This window comes from Xenia sp. Carnegie-2017, unplaced genomic scaffold (genome assembly GCF_021976095.1).
Source record: "Xenia sp. Carnegie-2017 unplaced genomic scaffold, XeniaSp_v1 HiC_scaffold_24, whole genome shotgun sequence".
NCBI classification, from domain to species: domain Eukaryota; kingdom Metazoa; phylum Cnidaria; class Anthozoa; order Malacalcyonacea; family Xeniidae; genus Xenia; species Xenia sp. Carnegie-2017.
The window spans coordinates 1,320,747-1,340,588 of record NW_025813487.1 but is presented as its reverse complement, the minus strand read 5'-3'; the positions used below and the strand labels follow the sequence as shown (position 1 = coordinate 1,340,588).

The following is a 19,842-nucleotide window of genomic DNA, read 5'->3' as shown; positions in this document are numbered from 1 at the left end:
TTATAATGATCAATTTTATTTTAAAAAATGAAACAAGAAAGTGAAGTTTATCATTCTTCAATATTTTACTCAAAAAAATTTCACTAAAAAAAATTCAATTCCTTAGTTTAAATGAGCTTGTGTCTAAATCGTAAAAGTTTTATTCATTAATTTTCATCATAGTTATTGACATGACGTCATGATGTTGTTTTTACATACGGGAATTGTTGACAGTATATAACAATTTCTGTCTTTAAGGTCATAACAAACGTACAAAAATGATCTCTCATATTTTTCAACTAATGACCATAAAACCCAATGATATGACATGACATCATGATGGTATTTTATAAATGTGAATTTTAACATCATACAAAACTTGTTTCCACAATATTGACATGCGTAAGGTAAATTTTATTCACAGTTTTTGAAAGAATGTTCAAAGAAAGTCACTGTATAATTTAAACAAAATAATTTTCATCTATAACAACACCATATTGTCAAATGACTCACAATGAATGAGTTGTCGACATTCTTTCATTTCTATGTAGTGAACGTTTAATATATAATAAAAATAACCAAATTATCTGACCATACATTTGTATTAAAAAGTAAACCATCAACATAAAGTTCGTTCAGAGATCAAAGGTTTCTCACTTTTGGTAATTTTCACATGTAAAACAAGCGACCATCCTTACGACAATCAACATCTTCGTGTGATATTCTCAATTTCATCACAACTTTGACAATGTTACAGTGTTAAATTCTCCAAATATAAATTTGAAAGTTGACGGGAATCATAGGATGAAAAAGATCTTTACTTGACATTACAAAAAACTAATCTCTCTCTCTGTGTCCGTGATTAAAAACTGACAGTTTTTCCACGGTTAAAACAAAGGATATGGACAATTTTTTCTACAATATTTTGAGTTTGTTGTTGATACCATAAATAACTGTCCTTTTGTGATATAAAGAACTTTTTATGTTCGTTTTAAGTGATATGTATTGTTAGTAAATACAATAGGTTAATATAACTACAAAGGTTGAATTGTGGATTTATTCAGGTACATTGAGTTTTAAAAATTTAACTCTGTATCCAAATCCACCATTTGTTACTACAGCTAAAGTTCCTGTGTTGGAATGTATAGTTATAATAGATACAGTATCTGATGAGTATAATTCAGCACACCTTTTACCACTGTTCACATCTACAGCAACCAATGCTTTCCAATTTGATTTTCCCATAAAATACGATTTATATACGATTGTCGTCAACAAAAAAAAATCATCATCGATACAATGCCAAATCGTACTCACATCATTGTTTTTATGCACATTAATTACATAAAGGCCAGTTATGCAGTAGGAATACTCGTCTTTAAAAAAGAATGCAATGACCGCTTGGTTACTATCACTTATAGAGCAACGGATTTTAAGACGAGTTAAAAATATCTGTTTCCGAACAAACTTTTTAATAAAACACGTTATCGATATTTCTGCAGTATGCCAAGGTTTCAAGCAAAGTTCATTGTTGTTATTTCCCCATTTCCATAATGTGTATTCTGTTTCGTTTACTGTTAAAACAACAGAATTATCAGGTGTTACAGCTACTGCTTTTAATTCTAAACTCTGGACAGGAAGTCTTTCGTTGTATTGTATCTCACCCTTGTTAATTCTAACAACTTGAACAAAATCTAGTTCATCAATACAAACTAAGACATCACCAAATGTTAAGATTTCCTTAGGTTCAAATCCAATGTTAACATGCTTTGCTTGAGTAGAATCTACAAAATTTTCAGACGAAGTTAATATCTTCATAAGATGATCAGAACCATCCCATATCCACAGTAAACCATCTGACCACCAACATCCAAATGCATCCTCCAGTTGCATTGGTACAGTTTGAATAATAGTGCAACGTTCAATGCTCCAAATATGAATGTTGACGTGGTCACCAACAGCGAAAGCAGCAAAAAAAGATCCATCCGGTGAAAAACAACAACATTTAATTTCAAATTCCTCAAAGATAAATGAAGGTCTCCAAAGATGATCAATTTCGAAAATTTTAAGCATGGAAAAATACGGCACAACGTAAAATTCCTTAAACGAGATTGGATGGACTTTTTCAAGAGTCCTCAGAGAACATGGACACCTAACCTTTGGTAAACAAAACTCGATTTGTCCTTGATCGTTGTATTTTGTCAACTGAGTGATTTCAGAAAGCTTTACAACCTGGTTTTTATGATAAAAAATACAATCACGATAATGGTGTGTTATTGAATGTAAACGTGGTGGACGTTCCTTTTTACTTGAAAAAATATCGATTGCCTTTGGGAATTGAAAAACACACGAAGTTTTGATAGATTTTGCAACAAAGAACTCTGAATATTTATCGGTGCATTGTAGTTTTTGGTAATCAACAACGCAGCGTCGATCGATTCTTTGCAAAGTTAATGAATTCCATGCAGTGAACACTGCTTTCATATAATATCCATCATATCTTGCTGTAATAAACAAACCAGAATCTGAGAAAGAGCAACGATTAGCGACATCATCTGACTGTAAACATAATAACAAACGTCCATTGTTAACATCCCACAACTTTACTTCTGTAGATCCATCACTAGTTACCAGTCTATTTCCGGTAGGTGAAAAAGAGCAACAACAGATTCTTCCACGTACAAACCAAAACTTCTTTACTCTTGGATATTCATAGATGTCATACAGGGACATAAATGTGTCTACATCATACCACTTATTCAACCTTAAATCATCGAGTGCAGTGCCAAGAGTGCATCGTTGTTTGAATTCTGGAAGTTCAAAAATAGATATTTGACCATTTTCATATCCTACAGCAAGAAGTTCTTCATTGGACGACACACAAAGAGATGTAACGTTAGCACGCAAGGAGACAGTCAAATGATGATGATTTGTTAAATATGTTGAGTCTAAATCCTCAAACCAAACAAGCTTTCCTTGTTTCAATAAATCCCTTGCCAATAATCTTTTTTCGTTACTGCCATGAATTGTGTTTGCAACACTTTGTAAGTAAAGTAAGCTATTATCATACGTATATGATTGATTTCTCGTCATAAACAAATAAAATAGTAGTTCCTCAAGTACATCTTTTCTCAAGAAGGTTTGTCGTTTCTTAATGATTTCAAACAATTCAACCCAAATGGTATGCAAATTGTATGGTAAGTCTTCCACACACATTAACCTCGCATAAACCACTTTGACATCTACTGAACAGCTAAAGTCAACATTTTCGCCACATTCTATCATATGGTGGAATCCATTCTTCAAAGCATATTTAATCATAACAGTGTTCATCGGATCTTCAAAAATGTTCATCGACTTGATGTGTTTAAACACTTTCTCACAAGCATGCCATAAGAACTTATGACCATTTTTTGGATCAACTGTAAACTCATGCTGTTCGTAACCATCTGATTTCAACCAATCAATTAGAGATTTGTGATACACGGTTAAAAAATCATCGTAAACTGGCAAAATTTGAGATAACAGTTCAATGATTTTACTGCGGACTTCAAACTTGATGTCACCAGAAATACCTAAATAGCTAAACAATAAAGTTAATGGTAAAAACTCCCGACAGGCAGCCAACAATTCAAGAAATCGCATGAAAGTAGTTTCTGAGATAACAGAATTTCTGGGACTTTCCTTCGTTAACAATTCTTTTACTCTTTTAAATTGCTTTGTGTAAACACCGCTTAACCCACTAGGGACCAATTGTCGAATGTTTTCGCAAGTAAGCTCAATATTTTTTTTATTGAAGCTCAGTTGTGCGTAATACGCATAAAGAAATGATCCCTCACATTTTTTTACTAATAACTGAAGAACTTCGTCCTGAGGAAAGAAGGGATTTCTCGGCACACGATCATTCAACTGATGTTTCAAATACTTGTGCAGGTCTTCTTCGTTGTTTTCATCACGAGGATTAGTTGTAATTTCCAGAGGATTCATTTCTTTCAACTCCTTTTTAACAGGAAGTTCTGCACGACTGGTGATGAAGATTTTAATCCATTTAGGCAGTCGGTCGAACTCTTCTGCAATCAATTCCAACAATTCACTTTTGCCATCAACTTGGCTTTCATCTAAGGCATCAATAACCAAAAGCATTGGTTTATGATCTTCAAATGAATGCAATGGATTATTTAATAAAACACGGAATGCATCGGTGACTGATTCGTAGGAATGTTTTCTCTCTAATTCTTCATTCAATTTACTTTTAAAATCTGATATTGTATCACACATGCTACTAGCCAATGATTCTATCAACATTCGAGGATTCCTCTCATCTGATCGATTGTACCTGCAGAAATGACAAGCAGCAAGTTTCTTCTTTTCAGAATATCGTCGACACAACTCAGCAGCAAACACACTTTTACCAAAGCCAGGACCGGCAATCAAAATCATGACATTAGAAGCATCTTCACTTTCATTGTTAAACCAAGTGTCGAGTTTTTCAAATAACCATTGTCTAGTGTCTTCAAGGTATTTCTTGTTAAGATCTTTTATAAAACCATCAAACTTACACTTTCCAAGCTTCTCGAGATCAGAACATATTTTGTCCTGTTTCATTTCTCTCTGTCTGGTTACATCAGCGTTTGTTGCCATATCTTGTTTAATTTCTACTTCAACTTTTTTTGGCATGCTTTCTTCGATTTTTTCTAATTTATTGTTCATAGCTTCAACGTTTTTTATTAATTCTTTTACATTTTCGTTGGTTTTCTCAGCAACATCGATTAACTTTCGGTCTTCTTCATACCATTCTTTTAACATTTCAATATAATTTGCCTCATCGGCACTGAGGGGAGCTTTCTTTAATTCATCTATTTCAGTTTGTTGAATACCCAAACCAACCAATGCTTTTGAAATTTCCTGCCACAAATGCTGAAAGTCACTGTCATTTACACTAGTTGTAGTTATGTGACCATACACTTTGTTTCGATAAAACTTTATTCTTGCAATATTTGCTGAGTTTGAAGTATCTGAAGAGGAAGGAAGATTGTCCCATCCACTATGTGGCGCTGTTAGACCACATATGTTACGCAATAAGACAGTTAATAAAGTGATGTCAAAGTTTACAATGTCAGGTGAGCCAGTAGACGGATAAAGAAGATCCCATTGCTCATTCTTGATGACTTTAAATTTCAAAGATGTTAGTGTCTTCTTTGTAGAGGGATCTTTAAGTTTACCAGCTAAACTTGATGGCTTTAATAAAGATTGCAATGTATGTGTCAAGGCTTGTTTTCCTTTATTTATCAAAAGTTTACTTAAACGAGATCCGTTTGCCTCAAACTTCAGTTTTTTTTTAGGTGGTGAAGCCATTTTTCAAGCTAGAAATGAAGAAGGAGTTTGTGCAAAAAGCATTAATTTGCAATGTACAAAATGAGCACAAAATTAATTGGATTGATGAACAAGTAGTATTGCAAGTAATTTTACAAATAATTATTTTCTTTTTTTCATTCGTTAAAAAATACGTTCACTCTTCTCAGTAACAAGACCCAGTAGTTGATAGTACATCATGGAATTCAGCATCCAGTAATATAAACGACTTGACACAATAAAAAAATAGATTTGACTCAATATATTTAACAAAAAGCAACATTCTAGGTGCGCATGTATTTACACAAATTTTTTTGGTCTAGCTACATAATGTTCATATGTTGAATGTGACAATGTGAGCAAAATAAGCTGTTCGTCAAAATCGAACTGATTTTTTAATTTTATACAGCAAATGTTTAAAAATTTATCAAATGACATCAAACGAAGCGATTGACACAAGTTGCTGTCCAAAGATAAAAACCGCACTTTTATTCAAAACAAATAAATATCTTATGTGTAAGAAATCCAAGCGTTTTTTTTTCTAACTTGATTCCTCTTTGATGATAAAATCCTGTGATTCTTGAAATCAGTGAATTAGTCGACTTCCATGTCAGGCATTTTTAAAAGAATTAAAGAATCATCAAAAAATGCAAAACAGCAAAAGAAAAGGAAAACGGACAGTTTTTTGTCAAAAAATTTTATCAATTTAAATAAATTTAATTGTGCATTATCATGAGAGTACTGCGTGTGCGATTGCATTTTAAATTTATATTTACTTATTACTGTGGTAGTGTATAATTGATGCAAATCGTTCGCAGTTGATATAAAGATTATCATATAGTCGTTTTGATAGGTAAACAGATCATTCTTGTTAAAAAGATGATACGCAATTTACTAAACCAGGCATAAATATATATTATCGTATTATCCAATCAAACATAGCGCCATTTAGTTTTAAGGCTGAAACACACTAGGCAGTTGCTTCAGTCGCGCGTCCAAAGTGACTTGATGCACACGCGTCAATCGCTTGAATCGCGACTTTCACCGTGTCGTCTATTGAACATGCCGAAGATTTCTGTTTGTTACAGACACAGACATAACTTAAACTTTTTATTTTGGCCTTTATTATAGCTACTAATACATGAATATTTACTCAGTACAAACTACTACTACTGGTGAAACTTTTTAATGTCAAATAAGAGTGTGTCCATCCTCATCACTAAACCTGACAAAGGAAATGGCATCGTAATACTTAACAAAGACGACTACATAAAGAAAATGGACGCACTCTTATTTGACACTACAAAGTTTCAACCTCTTAATGGAGATCCAGTTAAAGTCACTTTACAACGAGAAAATCAAGTGAAGTCTTTATTAAAAGCGATGCTAAATCTATCGGCCAAGAAACTTACAAAGAACTTTACCCCACTGGTTAACGAATAGGTATGTTGTATGGTCTTCCTAAAATACATAAATGTAACATCCCTCTCAGACCCATTCTTTCCTCCATTAATCACTATTCGTATAAACTAGCAAAGTTTTTCATTCCACTCCTAAAACCTTTCACTATAAAGCAACCTCATCATCAAAGACTCTTTCTCCTTTGTTGAAGAAATCCTAAATTGCGATATCAAATCAAGTAATGTTGTCCTTCCTAGTTTTGATGTCGTATCCCTATTTACTAACATACCTGTTGACGAAATCATCCAAATAATATCCAAAAGCATTTTTAACAACCACCAGTACTTCAACGGACTCACTGCAACAGAATTTGAAAAACCACTCTCTCTAGCTGTTAAGAATTGTCACTTCTCTTTAACGGGTAAAAGTACCAGAAATTGATGGTGTGGCTATGGGTAGTCTATTGGGCCCTCTCTTTGCTGATATATTCATGTCCTTTCACGAACAATCCTGGCTTAATAAATGTCCTTCTTCATTCAAACCACTACTTTACCAACGCTACGTTTCTCTATTTTTCTCTTTAAAGATATTTTACAAGCGCTCAAAAACGTTGCTACTTATGTTAATGTTTTTTACTTTTTCATTCCTCCGATCACGTCCCTTTCTTTCTTGACTATCTGAACCAACAACACCCTAACATCACATTCACAGCTGAAGTCGAACAAAACAGAAAGCTCTCATTTCTTGACATTGATATCTCTCGCACTAATAGAAAATTCACCACTTCCGTCTACCGCAAACCTACTTTCACTGGCCTCTTCACCAACTTCCACAGCTTCATTCCACTTACTAGTCTCCTGCTTACTTCACCGTATCTTCAACCTTTGTTCTACTTACGAAAATTTTCATACACAACTCGAATTTACCAGAAAGTCACTCGCCAAAAACAGTTTTCCTTCACGTATAATTGACCAAATCACACGTCGCTTCCTTAACAACACTTTTGCCCCCAAACCACCTGTCTTGACTGTTCATAAAATGCCCATTTATTTTTGTCTTCCTTTCACCGGCATACACTCCCTTCAAATTTGCACACAAATCAATAGCCTTTGTGCTGCAGCCTTCCCACATATATCTGTTAAATTTGTTTTCCGTCCTTCCCAACGTATCTTTTCTTTCTTCCCTTTAAAGGACAAGCTTCCCAAACCTCTGAGATCTAGTGTAGTCTATTTATTCAAGTGTCGAAGCTGCAACGCTTCGTATGTGGGTCAAACCACACGTCATCTACACACCAGATTTTCGGAGCACTTGGGAATATCCCCCCTTACAGGCAACCAAGTTTCCCACCCTGCGTTATCAAGTATTCTTGCACACATTAACGCAACTGGACACACCCCCAACTTAAACGACTTTAAAATAATCTCCACTTTTAACGATTTGTGTGAACTCTCCATTCATGAAAGCCTTCTAATCAATAAATACAAGCCTTCACTTAATGTGCAAGGAAACTCCATTCCACTTAACCTCTTTTGATTTCTCTTTATTTTACTTCCTAACTTCCTTGTCATATATCCATTTGACATCGCCTCCTTTAGTAGTAATTTAAGACCTTTTTGTAAATATAATATCTTGTCTTAACATCCTATTTATTATTTGTCTGAAGATGTCTTGAGTAAAGACAAAACGTTACATATAAATTCAATTTTACAATATTTTTTGGTCTATTTCAATGGCTCTAATCAGAACTTTATGTTGGGCATTAATTTTTATTACACGAATCAAAAGTTCAACATTGAAACATTTGAACTTTGAAAGCGACTAGATGACGCGACTACGCTGCTGGCTTAGTAACCACGCAGAGCGGTAGTTTTAGACGAGCGACTAAAGCGACTGCCTAGTGTGTTTCAGCCTTTATAGTTTCGTTTAACGCTCATTTTTATTTTCTCGGAAGTTAGAATCATCTTGTAATATATTAAATATAGTATAATATATGCTTTGTGTATCTGTGTATCTATTGAAAATGTGGATGCACAGTCAATGAATCCGAGTGGACGAGTAATCTGCCATTTAGTCAAACATTACAATACAACGAGTAGCTAAACAATACCGCTTTAAAATCAATGTTTTACACAATTTAACTCACCAAATATGACCAAAGCGACTATTTCTTCATTTCCACACTTATTATTTCGTTCCACAACGTAGAATCACAGTTTTATATTGAAATATTTCTTCAATTTTGTCTTTCTTCGTATTGTAATGTACACATCATTCAAATGTAAGGGATGGGCTCATCACGACATCATTCTCATTCACTTCCTTGTAACTAGATACAGCTGAAATGTAGACAATAATCATGTTCATTGTTCATATATGGTTCTCACCAGATTTTAGTTTTTACATAGACTTTTATAATAAATTACCAATATGATTCCGAAAAATTATTGGAATAGAAAATAGGCCAAAATGTGTCCAAATATCGATCCAAATGGCCATTTTTTGTCAAAGTTTGAGTTTCCAAACCAAAGATCAGCAGCTATAGTCAGACAATAGTTGGTACTACTTGAGTCAGTCATTTTCAAATGAATAAAAGAATCATTAAAAAAAATACATAAATTATGTTGAATTTTTTGCGGCTATAACCGTTTTATGTTAATAAAAATTGGAGAAACTGAAAAACAGCAAAAGAAATGAGCAACAGACAGTTTTTCTTGCAACGTGACCTGCTTGTCGTAAATTTTATCAATTTATCAATAATAATATGGACGATGTAAAACCTATCAGTATAAAATAGTATACGGGAAGAAATTTTCATAAATAATAAAAACAAGTGAAGTATCTTTCTCTTTCTGTAAGCACGAACATTACTAAAGAAGTAAGAGCATGGTAAAATGTGAACTATTTACGTTAAATCACGCACATGCATTTTTCATGGGAAGTTTAAAGCATTGAGTTGCTGAGGAAGACTTTCTTTCCAATCGTGGCAAAGAGGACACTTTGTAATTTTATATTGTTGAATGTTTAGTATATATAGAGGCTGCAAACGCTGTTTCTGGTTGTTTCAATACGCATTTTTGATGGTCGCATTTTATCGACGCATTTGATCAATGCATTGTAACGCATCGAGTTGAAGTCTTTAAGAGACGATTTGGATAAGCATTTTTTGATTTTAATACTCGTGGTAATGAACCAACGTTTGTCGTCAAAAGAATCGTGATTTAGCATCCCGCACAACAGAACGCTTAGGTTGTGCGACAATGGCACTATAAATCTATAATTACATATCAATTTGGTAATGTATAATTGATGCAAATCGTTCGTGGTTGATTTAAATAATAAAATATAGTCGTTTTGATAGATAAACAGATCATTTGTGTTTATATGATAAAACGCAATTTGATATACTAAGCATAAATATATATTATCGTATTGTCCAATAGATGTAGCGCTATTTAGCTTATAGTTTCGTTTCACGTTGATTTTTCTTTTCTCAGAAGTTAGAATCGTCTTATATACGGCATAATATCATCTGTGTATCTACTGAAAATGTGGATGAACAGTCAATGAATCCAAGTGGACGGTATTCTGCCATTTAGTCAAACCTTACAATACAACGAGTAGCTAAACAATAAGGCTTTAAAATCAATGTTTTACACAATTTTACTCACCAAATATGATCAAAGCGACTATTTCTTCAATCCCACACTTATTTTTTCGTTCCACAACGTAGAGTCACAGTTTTATATTGAAATATTTCTCCAATTTTGCCTTTCTTCGTATTGCAATGTACACAGCATTGAAATGTAAAGGATGGGCTTATCACGAGATCATTCTGATTCACAGCTTGTAACTGGATACAGCTGAAATGTAGACAACGATCATGTTCATTGTCCATATATGGTTCTCACCAGATTTATATTTTTGGAGACTTTACCAATAAATTACCGGAGAAGAGATCAGTCACACGAAGGTCGAATAACGCCATCCATTGAACTGAGTAGCAACGTTTTTGAGCGCTTCAAAAATATCTTAAAACGGAAAAATTAACGATTGAAACTGGACAATAAATGAAATACAATATTGGTTCTAGAATTACAAAGTTTAATCATCATAAACAAAATATAACCATGCACATTCACAAATTTAAAAAACTACTATCCAATGGATAACGCTATCCACGCTTCATGCAACAGGCCCCAGTATAAATTTAAAAAACTACTATCCAATGGATAACGCTATCCACGCTTCATGCAACAGGCTACAGTATAAATTTAAAAAACTACTATCCAATGGATAACGCTATCCACGCTTCGTGCAACAGGCTCCAGTATAAATTTAAAAAACTACTATCCAATGGATAACGCTATCCACGCTTCATGCAACAGGCCCCAGTATAAATTTAAAAAACTACTATCCAATGGATAACGCTATCCACGCTTCATGCAACAGGCTCCAGTATAAATTTAAAAAACTACTATCCAATGGATAACGCTATCCACGCTTCATGCAACAGGCTCCAGTATAAATTTAAAAAACTACTATCCAATGGATAACGCTATCCACGCTTCATGCAACAGACTCCAGTATAAATTTAAAAACTACTATCCAATGGATAACGCTATCCACGCTTCATGCAACAGGCCCCAGTATAAATTTAAAAAACTACTATCCAATGGATAACGCTATCCACGCTTCATGCAACAGGCTCCAGTATAAATTTAAAAAACTACTATCCAATGGATAACGCTATCCACGCTTCGTGCAACAGACTCCAGTATAAATTTAAAAAACTACTATCCAATGGATAACGCTATCCACGCTTCGTGCAACAGGCTCCAGTATAAATTTAAAAAACTACTATCCAATGGATAACGCTATCCACGCTTCGTGCAACAGACTCCAGTATAAATTTAAAAAACTACTATCCAATGGATAACGCTATCCACGCTTCGTGCAACAGACTCCAGTATAAATTTAAAAAACTACTATCCAATGGATAACGCTATCCACGCTTCGTGCAACAGGCTCCAGTATAAATTTAAAAAACTACTATCCAATGGATAACGCTATCCACGCTTCATGCAACAGGCTACAGTATAAATTTAAAAAACTACTATCCAATGGATAACGCTATCCATGCTTCATGCAACAGGCTCTAGTATAAATTTAAAAAACTACTATCCAATGGATAACGCTATCCACGCTTCGTGCAACAGGCTCCAGTATAAATTTAAAAAACTACTATCCAATGGATAACGCTATCCACGCTTCGTGCAACAGGCTCCAGTATAAATTTGAAAAAAAACTTGAAGAGAATAAAGGCCAAAAATTGTCCAAATGGAAACCGCCAAACTGTTTTTTCCAAATTCCAGGGTCAAAGATCAAGAGATGTATTGATGTAATAGGTACTAAGCACCGATCGGCATAACAGACCTTCAATTTCTTACTGTCGTATTGTAAAGAATCTAACAAAATTTGACAATACTTTTAGATTCAATACATGATTAACTTCATTAAACTCCTTGAAAAATATGGGTATGTACCTCATACGGTTTTGATACATGGTTGGATACTCTTTTCTGGGATGATTTTTGTAAGTAATTTATAATAACTTCATAAAATAGAAAGTTTGATAAAGGCTTTGAAAATTAAATTAATGTCCTGTTTTTATAAAAGATCAAATTGTCTTCCTAGCATATTTTTTCTTATATTTATATAACAAATAGCTCTTTCCCTTGAAAGAGACATCGTTCCTGCAAGTTCAATATAGTACGAGAATATTTTTTGTGGACTTTATGTTATATCTGGGGTGTAGGTGACGTAATATTAAAAATAATAAATAATTAGACAAAAAATGTAAAAAAACATTTGTCGTTACCCTCGTTAAATTCCTTAAGGATACATCATTTCCCTCATTAAATACTTTAACATTTTGACATTACTCTTTATAAATATCTTTATAATTTGTATTTGAACGTTTACATCAGTAATTATACCAGTAAAGCAAGTACAAATAGTCTCGATAATTCTGTCAATTAAACGCCTCTCTGGTTCAATGGAGTCTGGTGTATCGCCAACAATATGACCATAAGCAATGAGTTTCTAAGAACAAAGAATATGAAATATAGAACTTTATATAAGATGAATACATGACCTACATAGACATATGGAGGGATAAAGGATTTTGGTGAAAAGACACATGGGAACTTGGAGGATTGGATATGAGTAAGTACTGTGGACAGATAAGGATAGCAATAATGACAAATTTTTTGAAGTATGGATCCTCTAGATTATTCTGGGAGGAATTTAGTAGGAAAGTAACGAAAAACGTTCTGCAGCAACTTTATTTTGTGCTATCCAATTGTAATGGCTTAGAGACAACGAAATGACAATGTTTCCGAGATTAAATCTATTTCTTACAACTAAAGACTCCAAGTGTCCTAACACATCAAACAAAAACAACTTACTTGTATACAGTCAAGTGCAATGGTAACAATCCTGGCACATTATTTTTGACAAACTTTTTCATTGTTTAAATTTATTCGTAACAACTAAAGATGCCAAGTGTCTTTTCTGTATATTACATATTCTGTGCTTCAGCTAAGAACTTTGTTATGCCAACAAGGGGAGCTCTGGTATAACAACATCACAAGCAAGCAATTTATCTCAGTATTACCTACAATGACCGTAATTACAACTGACCTGTAATTCAGCCATAGTATCTTCATCTTCTCGCTTGCTGGTGCTTGGGAAAAGACGACATTGTCGATCATTTGGATAAGTTCCAATTGAACGACACACTTAATGATCAACGAATTGAACAGCATCCTCTCCGTCTGCACAACTAAAATAATGAGATGATTTTACGACGTTAACGTACATATATGCAAAAATTAAAAAATGTCACTCGGGTGTTGGTTGAACATTTCCGTATTCACGCTCAGACGATTTTTTCATTTGTCGGTAAATATCGAACTTTTGAATATCCCAAACAAAGGGCTAATTTATCTTATTAGAGGTCCTCTAAAATATAATAAAATAAGCAACGAATACAAAAAAATAAAACAAAATTGAATGAGGAATGAAGGTTGATAGACGTGAACACATGAAATAAATATTATTCCATGTGGAACTGGAATAATATTTATTTCAAGTCGTGTATGTAAGTTGACTTTTTCGATATAATGCGTGTTTATGGCAATCATAGAAAAAAAAAGACAACAATAACGACATATTATAAACTACGCGTTTTGAACCGTGGTCGATTACGGGAGAATAATCGACCGGCAAAAATGTTTCTAAGCCAATGAAAGCGCGCCATTTACCTGGAAGTGACGCTTGCCATATAATAAGAGCACAATAATGACAGTTTTCTAACCTCTTGCCAATTTATCTGTCTGTCAACTGTTTCATGTTGTCGAAAATTCAAAACACGACTTTAAACACATCACGCCACCAATGTTGGAGAAACGTGTTCCCGTATGTTTTCATGATTTCAAACATCACAGTTAGGCCTCTAGTTGATGGATGGAAAACAGCTCACATTCAAATTATACAATACATACTAATCTATACAGTACATACAACTCAATATTTCCACCATACCTTGTTCTGACATCTACGTTACATCGGTTGATGATACACGAAAGCTCAAAAAGGACTGGAAACCAGCCTTTCACCCAGATTCTGTCCTGCTTCGATATCCCAGCATCCTCAACTCCGTAATCTTTAAACATCTGTTTATAAAAGAAAAGAAAACAGACGCCATTGGAAAATGCTACACGAAAAAGCGATTGAAATAGATGATTTGGATTTCATTTGATCCAAAGTGGTTAGCTTTGATGTGATTTTGCAAAATTTTAAATCATTTCAAAGTTGAAAAGAAAGTAGATTTGCAATCGTCGTACCACAGGATTTTCGGAAACAAATTTGGCGCAATTTTGTATCAGTCTTATTGCTTCCATACTCCTGTCCGGAAAACTTGCGTTGTATGCGAATTCCGAGAGACACTTGACGGCATCTTGGAAAGAGTCGATGGTCGCGGAGAAATATTTCTCAAAATCGTGGCTCAAAGAGAAAATGGGGGATGTGAAATTTATACACTGATAATCTTGTGGGATAAATGAATCTGTCAAAGCTTTGATTTGCAAGTGCTGCTGAAACAGTAGAGAAACAGGGCTAGTAAAGTTTATAAAACTCTGCCTTTTCACTCGTAATTTGTATCAACAAAAAATGTTTCATATTTATTTCATTTCTCCACTAACTCTCGTTTAATTTTCATTCATGCATCATGAGGCGAACATCCATCGACTTTATGGTAAATAAAAGTTTACCTCGAAAACTTATACGAATATGACTGAATAACCATGGAAAAGAACAAACACATAAAATTCTTGTTGCAAAATAAACGAAGCTCTCTGTCACATCCGAGAAACACATTTACTTAAACGATATTCAAATTCAATTTGAATTTAATTTAATAATATTTTACAGTTGTCTAAATAGTCCAAGATTGGAAAAGGATTCACCATCATTTCTTCAAACATATACAACCATTTTTATTTTAAAATTTTAAAATTTGCACCGATACAAGAACCTTACGCAAGAACACAACAGACAGGTCGGCGGTAAGATTAGAAGAAAAATTACCTTCCTTAAACTACAAACCTGTTGTTTGAAAAGCGAGTTCCACGATTCCTTCATCATGATCGGACGCAGCCAAATGAAAAATGGAGAAAACATTTTTCCAACCAGATTTGATGTTTGCGGCTTGCGAATGCACCATTTGTGTGACACATCGTACGACCATATCTTGAATTGTCGAAGAACTAAAATGTGAAAAATCCAGTTGTTGATTCAAGCAAATCGTAGACTGAAAATTGCAGTTCTTGTTGCCAAGTTCATAAAGATATGGAAGAAAAAACTTTAATCAAATCCTTCGAATTATAACAAACAAAACAGAGCGTTTGATTGAAAGACGTCCTTTGTAAAATTCTTCGTAAAAGTTCAAGTTGGAAAAGAATCTGCAAAGTCTGCCACAAATTTTGTTTATTTGAGAGAAAGATTTTCAAGCTGCAAGAAACTTTACATTTTCTGACAGAATTGACTCTTGCATAAACTTACCTGTTTTTCTTCACTATGTATTCAAAGGGTCGGAGAAAATCCTTTTGAAATCGAAAATTTGGCAATTCCCCTTTTTCCAAGAATTTCATAGATAATTGTCGCAAAGAGTCGACACAGAAGAACGCAACTTCTTCATTAGGGTTACAACCACACTAAAATGGCATATAAATTATCTAAGATGGAGAAGTACTATAGTTGGTAGAACATTGGAGATGAAGGCATTGATTATCTTGTTTTTATACTTGAGATATGAAAGAAACTAGAACTGTGTTTTAAAATATCATCATAGTTCACAGTTTATCTGATAGTTAAGTTGGTAGAACATTGGAGAAAATGATTATCTTGTTACTATACCTGAGTACATCCCAACAACGTGATGTTATTATCTATAATATCAAGATACAATCTTAGTCGTTAATAATCGCTAACCTTGTTAAAATGATCTCCCAACACAGCCCATATTCGTGACCATTGCAGCCGCATATGATCATATTGTAATAAGCAATCTCTACGATCTTCTGTAGACTAAATATACGTATCATTGTAGGATTGGAAAGCTCAACTTCCGAGACTTGACGTAAACCTTCCACGAAATCGACTTAGGAGAAAAATCAAAACATTTTGTGATTTGAATACAGGAGATAACGATACTTGGGATTTGGGATACTTGGGATTTGGACACTTGGGATTTGGTATTTGGAAACAGGGGATTTGGGTACTAGAAATTTGGGTACTTGGGATTTCGGGTATTGGAGATTTGGATACTTGGGATAAAGATTGGTCAGTAAATTATAGTCAAGTTAGATGTATAAAAATCTTATGTAAGATACAGTTTAATGTATACATGCAAACCTACCGAAAGTATCACCATCCAGTTTCACTGATCCCGTGAAAGCTCTAAACGTAATAAAACACAATGAAGAAGTTGAGAAGAAGACATTTTGCTGAGAGAACATAACGTATGGACAGTGCACGAGTTCTTTAAAATTTTATTTTCATGTTTATGTTCAAGGTTCTCTGGTTCACTTGAGCCTGAAGATGACTACCACTAAAGATGTCAAAACGTCAGTCAACAATAACAATAACAGTCATTCTCAGGACTCTGCTAACATGGACAATGAACATGTCTACATAGAGAATCATCCATCAACATTTCTTGCTGTTAGAAGCCCCACTCTAGCTTAAAGACAATTTTATAGATTCCTGGGAGGGGGGCAGGGGTGAAGCCATAACGCTGAATGGGAGGGATGAATAATTACATATTTAGTTTTGCTTGACTGATTTGGTTTAAAAGCTATTTTAATTTGAAAAGAAATTAGTTGGTCACAGCGGAATATATGACCATATATATGAATATTCACCTCTCCCCCTGCATTAACGTTCTAGCTTCGCCCTGGGGTGGGAGATAGGTCACAAAACACAATCCACATAGCTATCATTAAAGTAAACGTTACCTGTCAACTGCAACGACAACACTTTGTGCAGCGGTCTCCCAATGGCTTCCTGTGAGCCAGCTGCTTTTCGAGTCAGCGGCAACAGGCATCCGACCTTCATAGAAATACAAGCAAAGAAAAGCACCCAACGTTAGTATTTGACATTTTTCTATGAGCGTCACAACAATGTTAGAAGCAACTTGAGGTTATATCATAAGATGTCTTGTTGTTTGCGGTGAATGCTGTGGGTGAATTAGTAACACCGCTGGACACGTGTGTGAAAGTATCGCGTTTTCACACCAGTACCGATAAATTGAGCCAATTAAAGTTGGGAAATACATTTCAGTATCTAGAATGAAAACAATGACTTTAGGGAAACGTGAAAAGATGCGCCGAGCAGAACAAGCATTTGAGCAACGAAAACGAGTGTCCAACAAGACGAACATAAACGTTAAATACATACGTAGAAAATATCTTCAAATAAAAAATATCTTCAGAAAAAAACTTCATTTTCTTATGCATATTTATTACAGATGTACATTTGTGATACGATTCTCTGATGAAGGGTATGAAATACGGTAAACAAAGCACTTGGAAAAATGAAAGTTAAAGCCTGTAGCAATATCGTGAAGTTACCACTACAGACAAGACCTAGACTTTATCCTTTGATGAAAAAAACAATCGATCATATTTTCAGTCGTAGACACCAACCATAATATATAGCAAGATGATTCTCTCTACCTCGAGCCAAGACTTCCCGATGTAATTACCATCCGTTTGAGCGATGGTAAGAAGTGTCTTGATCGTGACGATGTTTTTCGTTTTCATTTCATGAATATGCGTGCCACTGGTCGCAGTAAGTAAAGTGAACCTGGATAGCGCTTGTACGAAAGCATCTCTTTCCAATTACAATGTGAAAAGAGTTATTAGGAGTATCGAAAAATGAGCTTAATGGTAAAGAATCTCCATTCATATTCCCTAACATCATTATAACTAACTGTAATCATTGAAAAACTTTTAATAAAAGATTATTTCACATTCACATGCATCCTGATATATCCATATATGTACACAAACAGACAATTAATTCAAAGGTAAACAAACATCTGTTTTTATTGTATACATATGAGTATCATCTAAACCTTGAACATATAACACGCAAAGAACACGACGTGTATGTAACTACGTAAATATATTCCTAAATTTCAACAATTCAAAATTCAACATATTTTTGAATATATATTTATGTCCAGGAAAGGGTCACCAGGGAATGACAAGGTATACAGAGACATTAATGTCGTTATTTCATACCCAAATATACTAAAATGAACAGAATGTTGCGTGTTTATCAACTTACAGGCATGCTGAATATGGAAGATATTCGTATTGCACAGCGGATTCCATCAAGACAAAATGAAGCAACAGAAGGATCGTCGTTGTCTTGTAGATTGACGCTGAACGCGGCAAGAAACGGACTCCATGCAACCTTAAAAACACAAAACAAAATGGTCAACAATGGGGACAGGGGCCGGTTGTAAGAAGCAGATTTAGTTTAAGTAGTGGATTATCTCAATAGAAAATCCAGTCAAATCATTCACTGGTCAATCAAAATATTAGATTATCAAACAGATTTACTCTTCGTCATCGTAAACATTCATTACATAAAATCTAAGTCTTTTCTTTAACAAGATTAAGATGAATGTCATCATGTTTTGGAATCTACGCCCCCCATACTTGGCACTGTCCGTATAAGTTGACCTCACAATTAACACTTCGTAATTCAATCCTTACATATACCACAAACATCCTCCAGACTCCACCCCCCGTACCTTGAACATTGTCTTCACGTGACCAATCTGTCTCGCCGTGACAAAATCCGTCTGAATATGACTCACGTCTTCCATTTGTGTTTTGGCGTTTTCCGCCATCTGCTCCATTTCCATAGAATACAACATACGACGATGTTTCTCACTTTGCAAACCTGTAAAGTGGAAGCACAATAAAAAATCTCTTTACTTTCATGAAAATGCAATGGAGCTCTCTTAAGACCAACACCGAACATCACAATATCCATTATAAGCCCCTTTCCTACACCCATCTCAAGACCAACACCTCCATCTCAAGACCTTCACCTTCATCTCAGAGCTAGGATTCTACACTTCGCAGTCAAGACCTTTACCTAGCATCTGTACAATTTTTTCAGTTAAGCCTTGATTCTCGTATTAATGTTCCAATACATACATGTAGCATCGTATCTACTGTTCACTTTTGGTGTATGTTTCATCTTGATTTCATTCTGTGCAATATCATCATAAATTGCTTCAAGATATTCAGATGGAAGATCTTTACTGTCATTTATACCACGATTCATTTGAATGTACTGCTCTTTCGTTATCTTCCGTTTAACCTGAAAGAAAATTTCACGTGATTACGATGTCGTATCTAAAGGCTAAATTTTCACGTGATTCCAATGAAGGCTCCATTAAACGCCATGAAAATCTCGCGTGACCACAATGGCGTCACGTGATGTTAGACATAAAGTCACTTTTATAGA

At 34.4% G+C, this 19,842-nt stretch overlaps 2 protein-coding genes and 1 pseudogene across 2 annotated transcripts in view; all 3 read right to left on the bottom strand.

Moving 5' to 3' along the window:
• LOC124451192 overlaps positions 1–10,576 on the bottom strand; it is a 30,198-nt gene extending 19,622 nt beyond the window's left edge. Inside the window, exons 1-2 of the mRNA XM_047001817.1 lie at positions 10,401–10,576; positions 8,876–9,068 (exon numbers count right to left, since the gene is read on the bottom strand). The gene's annotated coding sequence lies outside the window, so the exon portion shown is untranslated. The remainder of the gene's footprint in view (positions 1–8,875; positions 9,069–10,400) is intronic.
• The window catches only part of LOC124451191, a 70,136-nt pseudogene that overhangs the window by 41,352 nt on the left and 8,942 nt on the right, over positions 1–19,842 (bottom strand).
• LOC124451659 lies at positions 679–9,426 on the bottom strand. Its single transcript, XM_047002266.1, has 4 exons — positions 9,405–9,426; positions 8,010–8,016; positions 2,379–5,910; positions 679–2,211 (listed from the first exon to the last, which is right to left on the bottom strand). Exons 3-4 carry the CDS (start codon positions 5,332–5,334, stop codon positions 2,195–2,197), a joined length of 2,973 nt encoding a protein of 990 aa, XP_046858222.1. The 5' UTR covers positions 5,335–5,910; positions 8,010–8,016; positions 9,405–9,426; the 3' UTR covers positions 679–2,194.

Bases quoted from the DNA above. Each gene is read 5' to 3' on its own strand.
- LOC124451659 (XM_047002266.1), bottom strand. From the start codon at position 5,334: ATGGCTTCACCACCTAAAAAAAAACTGAAGTTTGAGGCAAACGGATCT.